The sequence below is a fragment of the Pantherophis guttatus genome, chromosome 1, assembly GCF_059756535.1.
Source record: "Pantherophis guttatus breed Tessera chromosome 1, ASM5975653v1, whole genome shotgun sequence".
NCBI classification, from domain to species: domain Eukaryota; kingdom Metazoa; phylum Chordata; class Lepidosauria; order Squamata; family Colubridae; genus Pantherophis; species Pantherophis guttatus.
The window spans coordinates 115872821-115895752 of record NC_142063.1 but is presented as its reverse complement, the minus strand read 5'-3'; the positions used below and the strand labels follow the sequence as shown (position 1 = coordinate 115895752).

Below are 22932 nucleotides of genomic sequence, written 5' to 3'. Positions count from 1 at the left end.
CCCCTCCCCACCTTCCCTCTCGGAAACCTAACAGAAAGATCCCCAATCTGCCAAATAAATGCATGGACGTTGCTGATGTTTTTGGAGAAGAAGAAGTCTCAGTCCTCCCCTGGCACAGACTGTGATTATGCCATAAATGTGGTCCCTGGTGCCAAGATAACAATCAATAGGATTCAAGATGGGCTGGACTTAGTTCTTGGGCACAAAGGGACTCATGACTGATGATGTGTTTGACCCCTCCCTTGGGCTCAGCCAGGTCATCTCCTAGAGCACCTACCCCACCATCTTGGCCCCCCTCCTCTTCCATAAGTTCTTCTATGCTGCTTTCCCTCTCCTGCATTGTGTCTTCAAAGTCTGAGTTCTCATGGGAACTTGGCACTTAGAACTTGTATGTGCCTTTGCTCTTCTTCTGCTCTAGGGGCTTGTCTGGCTGGTCCAATTGCATTGGCTCTTCAGTGTCCAGATCCAAGGGGGCAAGGAAGCTATGGGTAGTGATGGTGGGGGGGGGAGTTGTTATTAATATAGTATATAGAGACAGAGCAATAATTTGCAAATGGTTTACTAGTTTAAAAAATTGGGGAGGGGCTTGTTTTGAAAAGGGTAGGAATTAATATTGTAGTAATCAGTATTAATCAGTATTCAATTGGGGGGATTAATATTGTAGTAATCAGTATTAATCAGTATTCAATTGGGGGGATTAATATTGTAGTAATCAGTATTAATCAGTATTCAATTGGGGGGATAATATGTGTATATGTGTTGTTTTTTAATGCATCTTTTTAATGGCTTAAATGTTTTGTGTTTTGATTTTTTTTGTTTCTTTTGGGTTTTTGGGATTTTTGGGAGTTCTGTATTTTAACTTACTTTTGAATAGAATAAAAAAAATTGGAAAAAGAAAAGGAAACACCAATTGTTGGCTTCCAGTAAAAGTCTGTAGAGATTCTCAGTCATCCAGGTGATGGTTGTCCCAAAGGTGCTTTTTCGGGAGGCAACTAGACTTTCTTGTTTCTTCTTTTGAAGACGTTGACTGGTCATTGAACAACTATATCAAGTCATGAAGGTCTTGGAACAGAAGTTCTACAACCCATAAATCCATTTTCATTATAAGGTATTTTGAAGGAATGTTGCTAAAATTGACTGAAGCAGTTTAAATGAGAACAATTAAACAACACTGAACGTATATGTTACATTTTACTAATTAATTGACACAGACATTTTACCAATCCCATATACTTTGGTGCCAACAAAATAATAAGGAATTTTACATCTGAATTACATCTACATACACATTGCATTTAAATTTTGTTTTATGATCAAATGATTGACTTTGACACATTCTTTTGCACTTCAATCATTCTATCTATACTATATGTGCATTTACATAGAAAAACATTCAAACATAAGTTTATTTGTTTTGATTAATAAAAATATTTTTCTTCTATTTAAAAACATTTTGTCCTTTTATTTTTTTAATTTTCATTTATTCTTTTGAGTAACCTATATGTAATTTCAGCTCTTTTCTCACCTGTTCAAAATACTATCAAGCATTCAAAGAGAAATACAACAATGCTTTCTTTTTTGACACGAAAGAAGTCACATTTATACCATTTTTATTTCAACAATATTATCTTGTCTAGCATTCTGCTAAATGCATCCTTTACTTCCTTGTTCCGCAGACTGTAGATGAGTGGATTAAGTGAGGAGATGACAAGAGTATAAAAGACAGATATGATTTTGTCTTTATCCAATGAGAAATTGGAGCCAGGTCGTATATACATGAAGATGATGGTTCCAAAGAAAATGGTCACAGTGGTGAGATGGGAGGCACAGGTAGAGAAGGCTTTATATCTTCCCTGGGCAGAGCTGATCTTCAGGATAGCAATAACAATGGCAATGTAGGAGGTCAAAACAGCGAGAAAAGTTGTCAGTGTAATTGCAGTGGATAAAATAAAATGCACAAAATGAGCAATTTGTGTATCTGAACAAGACAATTGAAGTATTGGAGGAGCATCACAGAAGAAGTGATTAATAGTATTTGAGTTGCAGAAATTCAAACTAAAAATAAATATGGTCTGGATTGTTGAACTTGCAAAGCCACAGACATATACGGTTATGACTAAGAGGATGCAACATTTCTTTGACATGACAACAAAATACAATAATGGATTGCAGATTGCTGTGAAGCGATCATATGCCATCACAGCCAGAAGGCAACCTTCAATGGTCACAAACACGGCAAAAAAGAAGAATTGTGTAGTGCATCCTATGAAGGAAATTGTTGAATGGTCTATCACAAATGTTGTCAACAATTTGGGGGCAATGGCCGTAGAATAACCAACATCTACAATGGAGAGATTTCTAAGAAAAAAGTACATGGGGGTGTGAAGCCTAGCATCAATTCTGGTTAGAATGATTATCCCAATGTTTCCCACCAGTGTGATGAGATAGGTGAGCAGAAAGAAAATGAAGAGGGGAATCTGAAGCTCTGGGTGGTCCATGAATCCAACAAGGATGAACTCAGTCACAATGGTTTGATTTATCTGCATTGTTTATTTCCCCCTGATAGAATAAAAATAGAGGGAAAACCTTATAGCAATACTAGTACTGTCAGATTGTCTGAGAATACCCAAGGGAGGAGATTAAGAAAAACCCAAACTAAAAACAAGTTGTTTGCTTGGAAAGCAGAATTACTCCTTTTTGTATATATGGGCTTGTTGAATTGTGGGCTCTTGATAAATATGCTCTTTTTAAAGTACATAGTTGCATTGGAGACTGTGCACACTATTACATAGGAGTGCAATGTCAATTAACAAACAATAGTTTCATACCTATCATCATCTCTCTGCATTTTATAGGAAGCATTTCTCTATGGGAAATAATGTAGACTTCTTACTAAAATGTATTTTCTATTACATTCTAGTACTCGCTGATTAATGTACATTATAGCTTTGTCCTGCAGTACAGTTATTTATTGGTTCGATTTATATGCCGCCCTTCTCCGGAGAACTCAGGGCGGCTTACAATGTGTTAAGCAATAGCCTTCATACTTTTGTATATACCTGCTTAGTAGGGCTTTCGGCCCCCCCCTAAGCGATGTTCTTTTTTTATACAAAGTCAGCTTATTGCCCCCACAATCCGGGTCCTCATTTTACCTACCTCGGAAGGATGGAAGGCTGAGTCAACCTTGAGCCTGGTGAGATTCGAACAGTTCTATCTAGTATTTCTTTTTCTAAGACGAAATACTTTTTAGAAGAATGTCATGGATTAATTGGATTTTAATATGGATGTGTTTACTACAGTATATCATAAATAATATACATTGATTAAAGAGATACTGTAAGCAACCCTTTGCTTCAATGCACAATTTATAGGATGAACCACTAAAGCCCCCACTAATAAGCTAGAAAAAAGAAGGAACCATCTATTGACTCATGAACTTCATTCTTCATGTACTACGAGAGATTTAATTCACACAAAGTATCATGAAGAAGCTTTTGGAGTTAGGGTGACAAGAGAATTATAAGTAAAACACAGAACAATATTTTTATATCAAACCAGTTGAGTATTCCTACATCTGTCTGGAAAAAATATGATGAAGAGGAGGAGGAGGAGGAAAAGAAAGATATAAGCATTTAACAGTTTATTCAACTAACTAGAAGTGCTCAATTAAAGAACTTACCAGATTTGAAATAAAGCTTCCATTTCAAAAGATGAAAGATGGACCGTTTGGATAGAATTTCTCATTTTATACTTTGTTTACTCTTAGTTAAGAACCAATTTATTAAAATCTCAATAAATCCCTTGGCAAAATGCACTTGAGGACCTACTGGGAATTCAAATTTCCACTGTATAGCTGCTATGCATAATTAGTTCAAACTTTCATTAGAATTCACTAAGAAAACTCATCATGCAGTATGAACACTTTTATTTGAAGCAATAACTTGCCGTTTGAGGGACCTTAAGATTAAAGTATAGGGTATTATAGAAACATATTTTTAAAGATGCACTGTACTTATTATTACATCCCTAACACAATGTAATAATAAAACAACAATGTTGTTTTTGACAGTCCTTTTCTATACAAACATAAGAGAATCCAATAACTTCTAAATATTAATTTTTGTTGTATAAGTAATCATTTGAAGTTGATTGACATTCTTGCTGTAGAAGTTAACACACTCTTCCATTGTCTAGACTCTAGGCAATACAAGACCCTCTAATTCTTTATTCCCCTCATTTCTTAACAACTGCATATCAAATTGATTTACTGGTAACTCATATTTGTAATTGTGTAAGTTTTAGTTTTAAAGGAATTAACCAGTTGTTTTAGTATGTCAGGTGTGTCGGAGTCTGAAAAGTCTGCTAGGTAATGCTGTTAACAAAAGTTGGAATTGTAAATATTGCCATCTTATAGATACCTCTGATAATCTCTTAAATACTGAGTATATTAAAAATTCATCATCTATCAGTTAATCTAAAGTCAATTTCCCCACTGCCATCCATTTTTTTCATATCACCATCTTTCTCCCAATGTTTAAAGTTGGTTTTCCCATAAAATAAATTTAGCCTGAGGATTCCCAGAAAATAGCCTTCTGAGCAGTGAGGCATTTTTTTTCTCCCTGCCAACAAACAGCTGACTTTGTTATCACAACTGGTTCTTTGACAGCGTGCTCCCCAGATTTAAATGGCGGAGTAACTAGGAATGACCCATGACTATCCTTGGACGATCATGGGCAGAGAATCTATTCTAGAGGATTAAAATTCTTGGTAAGAATGGCTGGAGTGGTTGGGTCTCCATCTTTTCCAGTCGCTGCTTGGATTTATAGGTATGCCTGTGTTTTTAACTTCACTTTTTGACATCTGATTGTTAATATCCTGGCTGAATGCCGATTTGCTTTATCGAGCAACCCTTTTGCTTGATTACAAATGTAAAGTTTCACCAATTTATTCCAGAGTTTTAAAATACTTTTTCTTTTGGCGCAAGAAAACTGGCGGCACGGCAGTTTTTTCTTTTGCAGTGAAAGTGAATTGATCTGATTTAAATGGGATTTTTTACTCTAGCAATTTTGTATTTTACCAGTTTTTCTAGAAGTACTCCATTGCTTCATTTTATTTTTGCATAGAGTTTTTTTGCAAAATGCCAGTTGTGCAAAAATGCTGTAAATTAAGAATGTTTTCAGAAAAAATGTTAATTGTTTATTTTTATCAGTTCACAAAATAGAAATGAACAGAAGAGAAATCCAAATCAAATTAATATTTGGTGTGATGACCCTTTGTCTTCAAAACAGCATTAGTTCTTACGCTTGCACAAAGTCAAGTTCTTACGCTTGCACAAAGTCAGGGATTTTACAGGATTAGAGTCAGATGTATGATTAGCCAATTATACCAAGCAGGTGCTAATGATCATCAATTTCATATATAAATTGTAACACAGTCATTAACTGAAACAGAAGCAGTGGTGTACGAGGCTTAAAACTGGGTGAGAAACGGCTAAACTGCTATTAAGGTGAAGTTGTGGAAAACAGTTTCATGTCTCAGGTCATACACCATGGCAAAACTGAGTACAGGAACAAGACAAAAGGTAGTGATACTACTCAGGAAAGCCTCTCCCATGCAAAGATTGCAAAGCAGATTGGGGTTTCAAAGTGTGGTGTTCAAGCTCTTTTGAAGAAGCACAAAGAAATGGGCAACATTGAGGACGGTAGACACAGTGGACGGCCAAGGAAACTTAATGCAGCAGATAAAAGACACATCATGCTTACTTCCCTTCAACATTGGAAGATGTCCAGCAGTGCCGTCAACACAGAACTAGTGGAAACCAGTGGGACCAAGTACACCCATTTACTGTCTGGAGACGTCTGGCCAGAAGTGGTCTTCACAGAAGAATTGTGGCCAAAAAGACATAACTCCAATGTGGAAACAAGGCTAAGCAATTCAACTATGCACAAAAACATAGGAACTGGGATGCAGAAAAATGGCAGCAGGTGCTATGGACTGATGAGTCAAAATTTGAAATATTTGGCTATAGCAGGAGGCAGTTTGTTTACCGAAGAGCTGGAGAGTGGTACAATAACAAGTGTCTGTAGGCAACAGTGGAGGTTTATTACATGGTGGAAATTCCTTATAAGTTTGGGACTGCATTTCTGCAAATAGAGTTGGGGTTTTTGTCAGGATCAATGGTGTCCTCAATGCTGAGAAATGCAGGCAGATACTTTTACATCATATACTATCAGGAAGGCGTGTGATTGGCCCCCAAATTTATTCTGCAGCAAGACAACAGCACCAAACATACAGTCAATGTCATTAAGAACTATCTTCATAACATATGCTCAATTCTGGAAAGATAAAAATACCTCATCAGAGGAAGCAATTATAAAGAAGGTTTTGGATTGTGTGGAAGCAGATAAATTGACTAAAAAACTGAAAGATAGAGACCAAACACAAACATGTTTATCTTGGGAAAAACTATATATTTGGCTATCAAAGAGAAAACTATAATCCCAAACCAGATTAGGAGTTGTATTTATTGAAGAATTTGTATTATACAAGTAAAGTGAGATCGGATAGACCTAATTGATTTACAAATGTAAATTAGGTTGTTCTGCCTCTCCCGGAATGTAACATAGATATATTATACCAAATATTAAGGTACTACTTATAGACATGTATGTTATTTGTTTTGTTGTTTTGTTTGTCATTTATCTGGTGTGTTGTCTTCTTTTTTTAATGATAAATGTAAATAAAGATTATTTTTTAAAAAAAGAAAGTGATACCTGCAGCAGGTAACCATCATTAGGTAATCTTTCTGGAAGGGAAACCACCAGGTATTCTCATGTCTGGTCATTAGACTGACTTTTTTTTTTTAAAAAAAAATCCATTTTAAAAGTCGGCAATGGCAAAGTACTTCCTTACTGTTATCAACAACAAACAAAAAACTTGTACGCAACTTTGTGTTCACTCAGAATCCTAGGTGGCTTGTGGGAAATTTTCATTACAGAATTTCTGTTTGAGGTTGTCCTGGCGAAAGCATCTGCTAGAATTTTGTATAGTTCAAGTCATGCTGGCAATGGAATAGGATGGCAATAAGAATGGTGGAACTGCAAGATGCAGTTGCAAAGATTCAATATATATATATATATATTGCAGCAATAATACAAACTAAATGCCTAGAGCTGTTTTGTAAAACCTTCAACTGGACCAATTACACCTTTAATAAAACATAAACATTTTTATACGTTAAAAAAAAAAAGAACTATCTTCAGCATAAGGAAGAACAAGAAGTCCTGTACGTTATGATTTGGCCCCCACAAAGCCCTAATTTTGACATCTTTGAGTCTGTTTGGAATTACATGAAGAGACAGAAGGATTTGAGTCAGCCTCTATCCACAGAAGTTAGTTCTCTAAGATGCTTGGAACAACTTTGAAGGAACCTTGCCAAGTTCCTTCAAAAACTGTGGAAGTGTACCTAGAAGAATTGTATCCATGTAGACCATGGTATCATGTTGCGCCGACTGGAGGGACTGGGAGTGGGGGGCACCGTTTTGCGGTGGTTCTCCTCCTACCTCTCCAACCGGTCGCAATCCGTGTTGACAGGGGGGCAGCGGTCGACCCCGAGGCGCCTTGTTTGTGAGGTGCCACAAGGGTCGGTCCTCTTGCCCCTCCTATTCAACATTTATGTGAAGCCACTGGGTGAGATCATCCCTGGTTTTGGGGTGGAGTTCCATCAGTACGCTGATGATACTCAGCTGTACATCTCCACCCCAGACCATCCCAACGATGCCTTGGAAGTGATGTCCCAGTGCCTGGAGGCCGTGCGGGTCTGGATGGGGAGAAACAGGCTTCGACTCAACCCTTCCAAGACCGAGTGGCTGTGGCTGCCGGCATCCCGGTATAGCCAGCTGACGCCATCGCTGGTTATTGGGGGTGAATCACTGGCACCCACGGAAAGGGCCCGCAACTTGGGCGTCCTCCTGGATGCACGGCTGTCTTTAGAAGGGCATATGACGGCCGTGGCCAGGGGGGCTTTTTATCAGGTTCGCCTGATACGCCAGTTGCGCCCCTTTCTAGATCGGGACTCCCTACGCACAGTCACTCAAGCACTCATCACCTCTCGTCTGGACTATTGTAATGCTCTCTACATGGAGCTCCCCTTGGGGTACACCCGGAGGCTCCAACTGGTGCAGAATGCGGCTGCGTGGGGGCTTATGGGAGCGATGGGGCGCTCCCTTGTGACTCCTCTCCTGCGCGAGCTGCATTGGCTTCCGGTGGACTTCCGGGTGCGCTTCAAGGTGTTGGTGATCACCTTTAAAGCGCTCCATGGCTTAGGGCCAGGGTACTTACGGGACCGCCTTCTGCCACCAATAGCCTCCCACTGGCCAGTTCGCTCCCACAGAGAGGGCCTCCTCAGGGTGCCATCGGCTAGACAATGCCGGCTGGCGACCCCCAGGAGGAGAGCCTTCTCTGTGGTAGCACCTACCCTTTGGAACAATCTACCCCCAGAGATACGAGTGATCTCCAACCTCCGGAGTTTTTGTCGGGCCCTAAAAACTCATCTCTTTCAGTTAGCCGGTCTCTCTTGATTTTATGATTTTATGGTTGATTTTAAATTTTGATATGGATTTTAAATTGATAAATTTTAAACTATGGGCCAAATTTAATTATTTTAAATCTATTTTTAATCGTACTTTATGTATAAATGTTTTATTTTGGCTGTTCACCGCCCTGAGTCCAAAAGGAGAAGGGCGGTATAGAAATTTGAATAATAAATAAATAAATAAATAAATAAAGAATTGATGCTGTTTTGAAGGCAAAGGGCGATCACGCCAAATATTTGGATTTCTCTTTTGCTCATTTAGTTTCCATATAGTTTCCATATATATAACTATATATTTTTATATGAGACCAGTTGAGTCCCCTACATCTGTCTGAAAAAATATGATAGTAGTAGTAGGAGAAGGAGAAAGATATAAGCATTTAAGTTTATTTGGCTAACTTGAAGTGCTTAATTAAAGAATTTACCAGATTAGAAACAAAGATTCCATTTCCAAAGATGAAAGATGGAATACTTGGATAGAATTGTTCATTTTATACTTTGTTTACCATTGGTTAAAAACCAAGCTATTAAAATACTCAATAGAATCTCTTGGAAAAAATGCACTTGAAGACCTTCTAGGAATTCATATTTCCACTATATAGCATAATTAGTTCAAATTTTCACTGCAATTATTTGGTAATTGGTTAGTAATTCATTGTAATTACCATATTTTTTGGAGTATAAGACACACCTTTTTACCCCCCAAAAGGGGGTGAAAATCTGGGTGCGTCTTATACTCCGAATGTAGCCCCGCCCATCCACCAGCCCCCACCCTTCGGACATTTTCGGGCAGTTCAAGGCGGTGGGGATCTGGGTCGGGGCACAGCCTGAGGAACAACCCTCTTTGGGACGGTCTGGGGGGGGGGAAATCTGCCCGGCAGCTTTGGGGAACAAGGCTGTTGGCCCCACGGTTTGCAGCTGTTGCCCCTCTGGCCGCCCAGCAGGCAGCTTAGGGCAGACAATGGTCGCAATGACTTCACTACCCAGCAATGTGAGGATTCCAATGTGAGCATCAGGATTACAAAGGAAAGCGTTTTCGGGCAGCAGACCTGTGATCCCCTTCCCGATTCCAAACATGGGGTGTGCAGAGGCAAAAAAAGTGCATCATGTTTCAGGCTGCGGATCTGGCCAGGAGGAAAGAGAAGGTGAGTCTGCTGAGAAGGAGGATGAGGGCGAGCAGTTCTGCAATGTGCAATGGGAAGAAAAGCATTTTCAGGCGGCAGCACTGCAATCCCTTCCCTGAATCCAAAATGGTTCCCAGTTCCCTACTGCACATTGCAGGGGAACTGGCCACCTGCCGCCTGAAACGCAGCTCTGAGAATTGCATTGGGGGATCGAGGCAGTGGTGGCTGGAAAGGAGGGATGTTTCACTTTAGGAGCTCCCGTTCGGCTCGCTCGGCTCCTGGGTGCAGAGAGTGCTTAGGCAGCAGCGGTGGTGGCTCCTCACATTGCTGGGGAGTGAAGTCATTGTGACCATTGTCTGCCCTGAGCTGCCCGCTGGGCAGCCAGAAGGGTGACCAGCTGCAAATCGTGGTGCCCGCCTTGTTCCCTGAAGCTGCCGGGCAGATTCCCCCCCAGATCGTCCCAAAGAAATTTGTTCCTCAGGCTGTGCTCTGTCCCTCCCCCCAGAGCATGCAAGGGGTCTCTTTGGGGGAAAGCGAGTAGTCCCTGCAGATCGCAGGAGCACCCTGATAAGTTTTCTGGAAAAGAACTTATCAGTAATCGACGCCCTCTTTCCCAGCCGAGTCCCTGAGGCACCTCTCGCTTGCAGGAGGAGGAGGAGGGCAGCGTAAAGCAGCACCATCTTAAATGCTGATAGGCAGAGGTAGAATTCTTGTTTTCTTGTTTTCCTCCTCCAAAATTAAGGTGCGTCTTATACTCTGGTGCGTCTTATACTCCGAAAAATACTGTAGTTAGTAATTAGTTCCACTGCATAATTAGTTCAAATTTCCATTGCAATTCACTAAGAAACCTCTGTAGTTTGATCATCTTTATCTGAAGCATTAACTGGCAGATTGAGGGTTCTAAAGATTATAGGATCTCAACCATACTCTGAAAGCACAAGCTGTGAAGCCAGACCAACGATGGCAAAGTAGTGAAGATACCTATTTTAAATCCTGCAAAACTGATAGTCCAATGTTTCATGTTAGACATAGTCTATGCAAACATAGATTACCAAAATGTGTGTGCATGTGTTTGTCTTCTTTCCAAATGTAGCGCTATCCCTGAAAGGGCTGCTAGAGTTGGATCCCTCTATCCCTTTCTCCAGGCAATTAGCTTCCTCTCTGCCTGGCATCTTAATATCTCTTGTTCTGTCCCTTGCTCTGGCCATCAGCCCGCTCTGGTTGCTTGTCCGTGTGTCTTTGCTCACCTGGCTCAGCTCACCTCCACTCTCCCTTGGCATGTCTAGTACCACTTCTGGTCACTTGCTTGGTCACTCACCTAGATCAACTCAACTCAGATGTCCTCCTTGTGGATTTATATCAGGACTTTCTTCAGTCGCTCTTCATGTTGTTCTAAAATCGCCCCGAAGACAATGATGTCATCTAAATACCCTAATACCTCAATCAAGTTCATGTTTCTGACTGCTCCATAAATCACTGGAACATTGCTTGGGCCCCCAATAAACCCTGGGGCATCTAATTATACTTGTAGAACCCCAGTGGGCAAATTAACGCTGTCTTCTCTTGATCGTCTGGGTACATGGGGAACTGATGGTACCCACTCCTCAGATACAGCACACTGAACCACTTAGCCCCCAGTAGCAATGTAATATGTCCTTGATCTGTGGAGTAGTATACTGGTTTGGGATGGTCCTCCAATTGAGCATGTGGTAATCTATGCGCATCCTCAGGGACCCATTTTTCTTCTGGACACAACTATGGGAGAGGCATAAGGGCTCCGAGTCTCTCAGATAATCCCTTCCTTTTTCATTCTGCCAGATGTTCTCTGAAGTTCTCCAATTCACGTAAAGGGATCTGCCAAGATCTCTCTCTGAACAGCCTATCCTCTGTAATTCAAGTCAATGTTGGGCACTCCTACCATATCCCACATCCAACTCACGTTTTAAGAATAAATTCTGCCACCTCAGAAGTTGATCTCTGGCCCTCTCCTTCCATTCTGGGGTGATGTATAACACCTGATGTATTTTGTATAAATGGATCCAATATTGCATTAACTTTTTCCATACAAAGTCTAGATCTACAGGCAATCTTCCCATTATAGTTGGCAAGTGCAACCAGGTCCTCAACCCAATTCAGCAACATCAGTCTTCTGGCCATAACAGGGCACAAAGAATCCATATACATTGTTTGGTTGTGAAATTCCATGTACTAGGTATATAGTTCTAAAGAATATTATCTGAAAATGTTAACTTGTGTCATAGAAGTACATTTGTATAATCCCAAATCTTACTCCCAAATCTTTATAAGTATAGAAAATTGGAGAAACATACAGTATGTGTTAAGGAAACATTATCCTTATTATTATATTGCTAACATAATGCTGCTTTTGACAGTCCTTTTATATACAAACATAATGGAATCCAGTATTTTCAAAATATTATTTTTGCTGCATGAGTGATAATTTGAGGTTGATTGATACTCTTGCAATAGAAGTTAGAATAGAATAGAAGACACTGTTTCATTGTGCAGGCAATACAGGAATCTCTATTTATTGCATTCATTCAATTTGAATTATTGATAACAAATAACTATATAAATTAGCAGTAAGGTTTTTAATTTTAAAGAAATTAAGCATTTCTAGTTTCTCAGATGTCTCAGAAGCTGAAAACGCTGCTGGTGAATGTTGTTAACAAAAGTTATAATTGTTAATATTGCCATTGGGTTATACCTGATAGATGATATTCATGTATCTCTTAAAACAAAATATGTTAAACATTCAACTTCAGCCCCTATCAGTTGGTCCAAAGTCAATATCACCACTTCCATCCAATTTTTTCATTCCATCTCATTCCATAACTTTCTAACTGTTGCAATTGTTTCCAGAGATATCAGAGATTTAGTATATTTAGTTTCTAATACTGTCCATCCAACAAAGATGCTATATATTTATATGCCAAAGTTGTCCAAATTAACACCTACTGTACTTGCCCTCTACTAGAATAGAATAGAATAGAATAGAATAGAATAGAATAGAATAGAATAGAATAGAATAGAATAGAATAGAATAGAATAAAATAGAATAGAACAGAATAGAATTCTTTATTGGTCAAGTGTGATTGGACACACAAGGAATTTGTCTTGGTGCATATGCTCTCGGTGTACATAAAAGAAAAGATACATTAATCAAGAATCATAAGGTACAACACTTAATGATAGTCATAGGGAACAAATAAGCAATCAAATCATATTAGGAAACAATCAATATAAATCTTAAGGGTACCAGCAACAAGGTTACAGTCATAAAGTCATAAGTGGGAGGAGATGGGTATATGTAGTCCTCTACTTACAATTTGTCATTTAACAATTGTAATTATTGGTGGCCTTGAAACAGGCTTTACAGTTTGTATGGAACTTCCAACTTTTGTAAAATGTCATGTGACCCCCCCGGGTCACATGATCATATTTGGGTGCTTAGTGATCAGTTTAGTTTTACCTCTCTTACTAAGTGCTCTATGATTATGTGAGTGCTGTTTGCAATCAGCTTTCCATGAAAGTCATGGGGAAGCTGGCACTGAATATTGCAAGTAGGGAGGCATGGATTTGAAGTCCACTCTGCCAGCACTCTGAAGAATTTGCTGTCCCCTCCATTTATGTAAGGGAAATACTGTTATACACTAAAGGAATTGATATTAAATCTGGTCAAAATGCAAGCAAATGCTAACTCAAAATTTTATCAAGCTTTCAATAGCATTTTTCCCTCAGAGAAAATGCAATTATGGGTTATTTCTTTAAAATGAAGGAAGTTATATTTAAACCATTTTTACTTCAGTAACATTATCTTGTCTAACATTCTGCTAACTGCATCTTTCACCTCCTTGTTCCGCAGACTGTAGATGAGTGGATTAAGTGAGGAGATGACAAGAGTGTAAAAGACGGATATAATTTTGTCTTTATCCAATGAAAAATTGGAGCCAGGTCGTATATACATAAAGAAGATGGTTCCAAAGAAAATGGTAACAGTGGCCAGATGGGAGGCACAGGTGGAGAAGGCTTTATATCTTCCCTGGGTAGAGCTGATCTTCAGGATGGCAATAACAATGGCAATGTAGGAGATCAAAACAGTCAGAAAAGTTGTCAGTGCAATTACAGTGGATAAAATAAAATGCATAAAGTGAGCAAGCTGAGTATCTGAACAAGACAATTGAAGCATTGGAGGAGCATCACAAAAAAAATGATTAATTGTATTTGAGCCACAGAAATTCAAATTAAAAATAAGTATGGTTTGCACTGTTGAACTTATAAAGCTACAGGCATATGAAGCTATAACTAAGAGGATGCAAAACTTCATTGACATAGTAACAAAATACTGCAATGGGTTGCAGATTGCTGTGAAGCGATCATATGCCATCACAGCCAGAAGGCAACCTTCAGTGGTTACAAAGATGGCAACAAAGAAGAATTGTGTGGTGCATCCTGTGAAGGAAATTGTTGAATGTTTTCTCATAAATATTGTCAACAATTTGGGGGCAATGGCGGTAGAATAACCAACATCTACAAAGGAAAGGTTTCTAAGAAAAAAGTACATGGGGGTGTGAAGCCTAGCATCAATTTTTGTTACAATGATTATCCCAATGTTTCCCACCAGAGTGATGAGATAGATGAGCAGAAAGAAGATGAAGAGGGGGATCTGAAGCTTTGGGTAGTCCATGAATCCAACAAGGATGAACTCACTTACAGTGGTTTGATTTGTCTGCATTCTTTATTTCCCTCTGATTGAATAAAAATAGAGGGAAAATCTTATAGCAGTATGAGTACTGTTGGGTTGTCTTAGAAAACCCAAGGTTATGTAAGATCAATCAATCAGAATAGAGCTGGTTTGCACCCAAAGTCCAAAAGCTTCTTCATGTTGCTTGATGAGAATTAAATTTCCTGTAGTACATGAGATGCAAATATGAAGAATAACAAGATAACAGAGTTGGAAAGGACCTTGGAAGTCTTCTAGTCCAATCCACTGCTCAAGCAGGAGATCCTATACCATTTCAGTCAAGTGGCTGTCCAATCTTTTCTTAGAAACCTCCAGTGATAATGCACCCACAATTTCAATAGGCAAGCTCTCCCACTGGTTAATTGTACTCACTGTTAGGAAGTTTATCCTGAATTCCAGGTTTGTTCTCTCTTTCATTAATACCCATTCATTATTTCTTGCCTTGCCTTCTGGTGCTTTGAAAAATAAGTTTACCCCTTCCTTGTATTTTCCAGGAAGCATTTTACTGTGTCAAAGAATGTAGACTTCCTGCTCCAAGAAGCTAGATGTCTATTACATTCTACTACTCTCCAAAGGAGTTCAAACTGATCAATTATTTGAATTGTGTGGAATGAAGTGTAATCTACTTTGGCAGGGAGTGTTCTGTAAAACAATCATTGATGTCTACTGGCTATTATGCATTAACATTTATCTAAATAACATCTGAAGTTAATTCCAGTTTGTGATCCATAACTTTTACAAGTTATGTAACTTGTATCCATAACTTTTACAACTAGTTTTAGAGGATTTCAAACTGGCTGATTACCATACACAATAGCTCTGTCCTGCAGCAGAATTCTATCTAATGTTTCTTCTTCCAAGTAGAAATACTCTTAAGTGGAATGCCAAACTTATATCTAACGATGCAGTTTAGATTAATTGGATTTTAAAACTGGCAGGACACTGGCTATGTCCTGCAATATATTATTCCACTGGCAGCATGATATCTTCCCAGCCACATTGTAATGATTGTGGTCATTACAGTTGAGCAGGTATATGTATTTGTTGCCCATTTTAACATTAATATGTTTACTCCATAATAAGTAATAGTAATTGATTGAGGAGATACTGTAAATAACACTTTCCCTCAATCTACAAATAATAGGATTAACCTCTGCAGCCTGTACTAGTAAGTGTTGACTCATGAATTTCATATGTTGCCACCCAGGAATAAAAATCAAAGATGTGATTGAATCTTAGTAAAATAATCAAGCCCACAGATTACTATCTTTTTCTTCTCTTTCATATGAGGATGAGTGACATGGCAATGAACCAGAAAACAATATCAAGAGATTATGAGCAGCTCAGCAAGAAAGTCAAAGAATTAGGAGCACAGGTAGTGTTTTCAATTGTACTTCCAGCAAAAAGTCGACATCCAATGAGAGAACAGCAGATTTTGGAATTAAACTACTGGTTTAAGGGATGGTGGCATCAAGATAACTTCAGATTCTTAGACCACAGTCTATGTTACCTACCTGAAGGGCTTCTGACATGGGATGAGCTGCACTTGACAAGAACTGGAAATAATGTATTTGGAAAATGACTGGCTTAGCTTATCTGAAGAACTTTAAACTAAAATTGAAGGGGAAGGATGACCAATCTTTAGGTTCTTTAGGACCTAATCCCAAACATAAACCCCAAGACAACCAGTCAAACAAGGAGATAGGGAATGGTGGAAAAGAAGGAAAACTCAGACACAGAAAAGGAGTTATAGGAAACAAACCTGGGGTTGGCCATAAAGGACTCAGATGCCTAATGCTCAAAGTTTGAGGAACAAACAGGGTGAACTTGAAGTACTAGTACACGAGGGCAGGTATTAAATAGTTGCCATTACTGAAACTTTGTGGGATTAAGCTCATGATAGGAATGTTGCAATGGGGGGACTTTAATTATCCTGACATCAAGTGGGAGATCAAACAAGTTCCTGATGAGCCTGGCTCACAACTTTGTCATCCAAAAGGTAGAGGAGGGGGAAAAGAGGATTAGCTATCCTGGATTTAATTCTTACTAACAGAGATGAAATGATAGAGAGGTTGACGTAGCAGGATCTTTGGGTGAGGGCAACCATATCATATTGGAATTCAATATAATGCACACACAAGCAATAGAACAAAATCAAACTAGTGTCTTAGGCTTTAAAAGAAATGACTTCAGCAAACTTAGAGAGAGCTTGGGTAGTGTTCCATGAATAAAAATCTCAAGAATCTTGGGAAACTCTAAAAAAATGTAATTATAAAAATCCAGCACAATATCACTGAAAAGAAAAATAAGAGATCCAAGAAGAAATCAGCAGGGTTGCATAAAGAACTATCTAATAAACTGAAAGACAAAAAGTCAAAGTATAAAAAAATGGAAAGAGGAACACATAACTAAGACAGAATACCAGTATACATACATACCAATTTTGCAAAGATGAAGTCAGGTAAAGCAAGGCTCAGAATGAGTTAAGACTTGCAACAAATATCAAAATATTTTAAAAATATTAAAAACGTAAAAAACAAGAAGGAAAAAATTGGTCCACTAATGGGAGAAGATGGCAAGGAAATGACAGGTAAAAGGGAGAAAACAGATTGGTTAATTCATTCTGTCTTCACACAAAAGAAAAACAACAACAGCACAACCTCCCAAAAACAGAACTGTAAAAGACAGACAAGGAATACAAATTAAAATAGGAAAGAAAATAGTAAGAGAACAGCTGTCCACCATAGATGAGTTCAAATCACCAGGACCAGATGGAATATATCCCAGAGCTTCAAAGGAGCTAGCAGACATGATTTTGGAGTAACTGAAACATACCTTTCAAAGATCCTGGAGCACCATGGATCTACCAGAGGACTGGAAAAGAGCTAGCATGGTCCCCATCTTCAAAAAAAGGAAAAAAATGAATCTGGGATACTATAGACCAATCAGCTTGATATCAATACCTGAGAAGAACCTTGAAAAGATAATCAAACAACAGATCTGTGAACATATAAAAGCAAGCAAAGTTATAACCAAAACCCAACATGGGTTTGTCAAAAGACAGATCATGCCAAACAAATCTTATTGCATTCTTTGACAAAGTGACTAAAATAGTGGAACAAAATGCTGTGGACATAGTATAATTGGACTTCAGTAAGGCATTTGACAAAGCAGACCACAACCTACTTTTTGCTAAGATAGGAAATAGGATTTGTAACTGGTTGACAAACCACTCTCAATGTGTAATTCTCAATTGAACTGCATATACATGGAGGGAAGTAAGCAGTGGGGTACCCCAAGGCTCTGTCTTAGGCCCAGTACTCTTCAACATCTTCATAAATGATTTAGATGAGGGGATAAAAGCTGGCAGGAATAGCCACCACCCAGAAGGCAAGCTCAAGCTCCAGAAGGACCTTGACAGACTAGAACACTGGGCCCCATCTAACAAGATGAAATTCAATGGTGAGAAAAGTAAAATTTTACACTTAGGTAAGAAAACCAAATGTACAGGTATAGAATGGGTGATACTTGGCTCAATAGCAGTAATTGTGAGAAGGTTCTAGGACTCCTAGTGGACAACCACTTAAATATGAGCCATCAGTGTGTTGCTGCAGCTGCCAAAAAACCCCAAGGCACTCCTAGGCTGCATTAACAAAGGGATTTAATCAAGTTCATGTGAAGTGTTAGTACTGCTTTATAATGCCTTGGTAAGACCACACTTAGAATATTGCATCCAGCTTTGCTCACCATGATATAAAAAAGTTGCTTCGAATCTAGAAAGATTGTAGAGAAGAGCAACAAAGATGATGATTGAACTGAAGGGTAAAACATATGAAGAATGGTTTCAGGGTTGCAGGTATGTCTAGTTTAATGAAAAGAAGTGTTAGCAGTGTTCCAATATCTAAGGGGCTTCCACAAAGAAGTTGAGGCCAACCTATTCTCCAAAACATCTGAAGGCTGGACAAGAAGCAATGGATGGAAACTAATTAAGGAGGGAACCAAACTAGAAACTTCTTGACAGTGGATGACTTCCCTCCAGAAATTGCGGGTGCTCCATCATTGGGAAATTTTAAGACAAAATTGGACAGCCATTTGTCTGAAATGGCATAGGGTCTCCTGCTTGAGTAGGGGGTTGGACTAGAAGACCAGCAGGGTCCCTTCGAACTCTGTTATCTTGTTATTCTTTTTGCATCTCATGTACTACAGGAGATTTAATTCTCACAAAGCATCATGAAGAAACTTTTGGAGTTTGGGTGAGAAGAGAATTCTAAGTAAAACACAGATCAATATTTTTACATCAGAACAGTTGAGTTTACTTGTGTTTGCAAAAGGATGATGATGAGGAGGAGGAGGAGGAGGAGGATAAAGATAGGCTTTTACTGAAGATATAAGCATTTAAAAGTATGTTAGTCTAAATAGAAAAGCTTAATTAAACTTACCAGATCAGAAATCAAAATTCCATTTCCAAAGATGAAAAATGAAATATTTTGGATAGAATCGCTCATTTTATATTTTGTTTACCATTAATTAAAAACCAAGTCCATGAAACTCTCAGTTGAAATAATCAACATATCATTAATATGTTCAGTATGACCTCTAGGCAAAATAAACTCGAGGATGTACTGGGAATTCATATTTCACATTCATAATTAGTTCAAACCTCCATTGCAGTTCACTAAGAAACCTTATTATGTAGCTTGATCTCTTTCATCTTGAAATATTAACTTGCAGATTGAAGGATTATAGATTAAAGAACCCCAGTCAGCCTATGATTGGGGTCCTTTAATCTATACATCCCTCAATCGCTTTTATCTTGATGTATTAACTTGCAGATTGAAGGCAGAAACATCGAAGCTAAAACAATAATGGCAAAGTAGTAAAAATACTTGTTTTTAAATCATGCAGAATTGACAATCCAATGTTGCATGTTAGACGTACAGGTAGTCCTTGTTTAACAACCATTCCTTTAGTGGTTAAAAGTTACGGTGGCACTTAAAAAGTGACTTTTGATTGTTTTTCACACTTACAACCGTTGCAGCATCCCCATGACCACAGGATCAAAATTTGGATGCTTGGCAACTGGCTCATATTTATGATAGTTTTAGTATCCCAGGGTCATATGATCACCTTTTGCAACCTTGTGGCAAGCAAATCCAGTAGGGAAGCCAGATTCACTTTACAACCATGTTACTATCTAAACAATCCTCACTCTTCTCAGAGGTTCTGAAATTAATCTTGAAATATCTCTGGCCTCCATAGTCTCTGCATACTTTCTGAAATACTTTCTACTTTGAAAATAATGTCCTACATTATAGTCACTGAATCCAGTGGTGGTGGTTTGCCCCCGGTTCACACTGGTTCTATAGAACCGGTAGTAAAACTGGCAGGAGGCTCCGCCCACTGACCCCGATGTCATCAAAATGCTTCTGCGCTAGCGCAGAAGAGCGCATGTGCACATGAGCAAAGCATGTGCGCACGCGCGGCCCTGCTGCGAACCATTAGTAAAGGTAACTAGAACCCACCCCTGACTGAATCATAGTGGTGATGGATAAATGAGATCATATAGGCATCTCTTTTGAGCCAGGTGGGCCATCTCTTTGCTTGAGGGGGCAGTTTGTAATAACCCAGCAGCATGAAGTGGAGGAAGAGGAATCAGACAAATTTTAATCTTGTAAAAAAAACAAACCCAATAACAGTTTTAATTTATTTGTTAATAAGATTTATATGGCCATCCATCTCAGAAGAAGCGACTCTGGATGGTATACAATAATCAACAATTCAAAAATATGAGATACAATCCTATGTAACTGGGCAAGAATCAGTCTCAGGCATCTCTTCTGGATCTGCAATGAGGCTGGTGTCCAGCTAAGAGTGATTTGAATGATTTTGTTTAATCAATGCTGAGAAATTCCTCCCCATGTCCCTGCTAAAGGTTCCCCAGGTCCCCTTTACTCATAAGATCTTGTATCACCAAAAACAGGGCTGAGGGGTTGCAATTTATGGATGCAATAAGGGTGGAGAAATATTGCTGTTTCACTGCCCTATCATCACAAGGTGGGCCTTCATACAGACTCTGGCCCATTTTCTATTGAGTTTGTCCTTGGTTGAGTGCCAGTGATCCTAGACACCTCTGCTCTCATTTGGCAGAGTCCCCAAGAGGGACAAGGATCCCCCAGAGAGGTGAGGAGGCATGGATGTGATCACTTTCAATGCCTCAGCCACCCCCTTATTCCAAGCAGCAACCAAGGCTTCAGATGAACCCTGCAACAGACTAACAGCAACAATTCCCAGCACCTTCTGAAACCCATCCAAGTTCTTCCATTGTTAGAGGCAGACCAATCTAATGGTTCCAGCTTCCCTACAATGGAGCATTTGGTGGATACTAGAGAATCCCATGGAAGTCAGGGCATGATCTGGCCAAGACAAAGGGAGATACCAAGTGCTCTCCCAGTGTCAAATCACATAATTTAGGCTTTGATATTTTAGGTTCTGCAGTGTGACCGCTACTCTGCATCTGGTTCTGGATGACCTGGGATAGGTCCATGGTCCTTAGGGTGGCCATAAACTCCTGAACTACCTCATATCCCATTCCTAGAGAAGACAGATTGAAGTCCCCCCAGAACCATTAATTTTGGGGAACTCCACTGTCAGTCCAGAAGTGGAGTCAAGGAGCTCAGACGGGGAAGTTGTTATGCTGCAGGGAGGCTAGTATACAGTGTTGGTCTGACCATGTGCACTTTTTGATGAAGACTACACAAAATTAAACAGAGGTCTCAGCCCACATATAAAATACTTGACATTTTCTCCAGCCCTCCAGGCAGAGGCAAGCAGATCATCCTGTCACTGCCTCCTTTTCTGCTCTTAAATTGTGAATTAGGAGAAAACAAAAAGGGAAAAAATGGTTTTGATTCCCTCTGTTAAAAAAATGCATAAGAGAATAAGCCATGTTATATACTCCAGGGAACATATCGGCAAATGAGAATTTAAATTGTTTATGACCACAAACAAAACGCATTTGCACTAAACAGTATATGCTGTTTACTAAACAGCATATACATCATGATAGGTAGTTAGCTATCTGACCCCAATAACAAAGAAAGATAAGTACATGCTACTTCTAAGCAGATTCCTTTATTGTTCCTTGCCCATAGTCAGAAATCTTGCCAAGCTAAAGCAACTATTAGCTTCATTGGGGATATAATCTGAGAATCTCTAGGGAGGAGCTGGTTTAACTCTCTTTGTCCCAACCAAAGTATCTAAACTTCATTGCCTTTTGGTTCTCTGGAATGCAGCCCCTCCTTCATTGGAATTCAGACGATGTTCCATCATATTAGGACTTTTTTTTAAAAAAGAGACTTTGAATCACTGGTGAAATCCAAATTTTTTTACTACTGGTTCTGTGGACATGGCTTGGTGGGCGTGGTGTGGCTTGGTGGGCAAGGCAGGGGAAGGATACTGCAAAATCCCTATTCCCACCTCACTCAAGGGGAAGGATACTGCAAAATCCCCATTCCCATCCCACTCAAGGGGAAGGATACTGCAAAATTTCCATTCCCACCTCACTCTGGGGCCAGCCAGAGGTAGTATTTGCCAGTTCTCTGAACTATTCAAAATTCCCGCTACCGGTTCTCCAGAACCTGTCAGAACCTGCTGGATTTCACCCCTGCTTTGAATCAGAGACATAGTGAGAAGATGAATAAATAAAGCAGAAAAAAATAATGTAATGTGATGAACACTAGGTACTTAGTCAAACATTTTAAACATTGCCTCTCGTGTTTACTGATTGGAATTAAAATTGGATCCTGAAATGTCAGTGTCACGTATCCCTGACCATGGAAAAAACATGTGCTGGTAACTCTTTTTAGATGACATGTCAGATGATGATGAATTCAGCACTTTCTGAAGCTTTAATAACTGCTTAGAATTGTCATTTTAGATGCTGTAGTTTAAAGGTAAAATTTCGGCTTCTTCCACAGACTTTTTGCTAGTTTTTTTTTTAAAAAAACCATGGACTTAGTTCTCCTTTATGTTTACAGAAGAGGATTAGCGCTGTCTTGAGAGGTTCTTGCACAGAAATTCAAGAGAGCCAGGAGAGTTGCTGATTCTTTCTCTAACTAGTGCATTAAGCCTTTCATGCTGCTTCCGATGTCAAGGACTTTCACCTCACTGTGCTCTTTGCTATTTTTATGACCCTGGTGGGCACCATTTTGCCTACTCCATGGATTACTTTGGAGGTGACAGCTCCTTGTTGATAGTCCAGCCATTTCCTTGCAGCATTGTGTTGATTTTTTAAAAAATACATACATGAAGAGAGTCTTTCAGCATAAATCATCATATGATGGTGGACAGAAATAGTGTTTATTGCTGAAGTACCAAACTATGAAAAGTTCAGCTGGCAAGCAAAAGTATTTTATTATTCAAAATTACCGTACATCCAATTAACATCTAAT

General features: G+C 39.1%; 2 protein-coding genes across 2 annotated transcripts; both read right to left on the bottom strand.

Annotated features, from left to right (window-relative positions):
* Nucleotides 1-1610: 1610 nt before the first annotated feature.
* LOC117667203 (olfactory receptor 5AR1-like) lies at nt 1611-2546 on the bottom strand. Its single transcript, XM_034420416.3, has one exon. The coding sequence runs from the start codon at nt 2544-2546 to the stop codon at nt 1611-1613; it is 936 nt and encodes a 311-aa protein (XP_034276307.3).
* Nucleotides 2547-13537: 10991 nt separating this feature from the next.
* Nucleotides 13538-14473, bottom strand: LOC117667161 (olfactory receptor 5AR1-like). Its single transcript, XM_034420375.3, has one exon. The coding sequence runs from the start codon at nt 14471-14473 to the stop codon at nt 13538-13540; it is 936 nt and encodes a 311-aa protein (XP_034276266.3).
* Between the last annotated feature and the right edge of the window lie 8459 nt (nt 14474-22932).

Excerpts from the sequence above, each read along its gene's own strand:
- LOC117667203 (XM_034420416.3), bottom strand. The coding sequence starts at position 2,546 with ATGCAGATAAATCAAACCATTGTGACTGAGTTCATCCTTGTTGGATTC.
- LOC117667161 (XM_034420375.3), bottom strand. The coding sequence starts at position 14,473 with ATGCAGACAAATCAAACCACTGTAAGTGAGTTCATCCTTGTTGGATTC.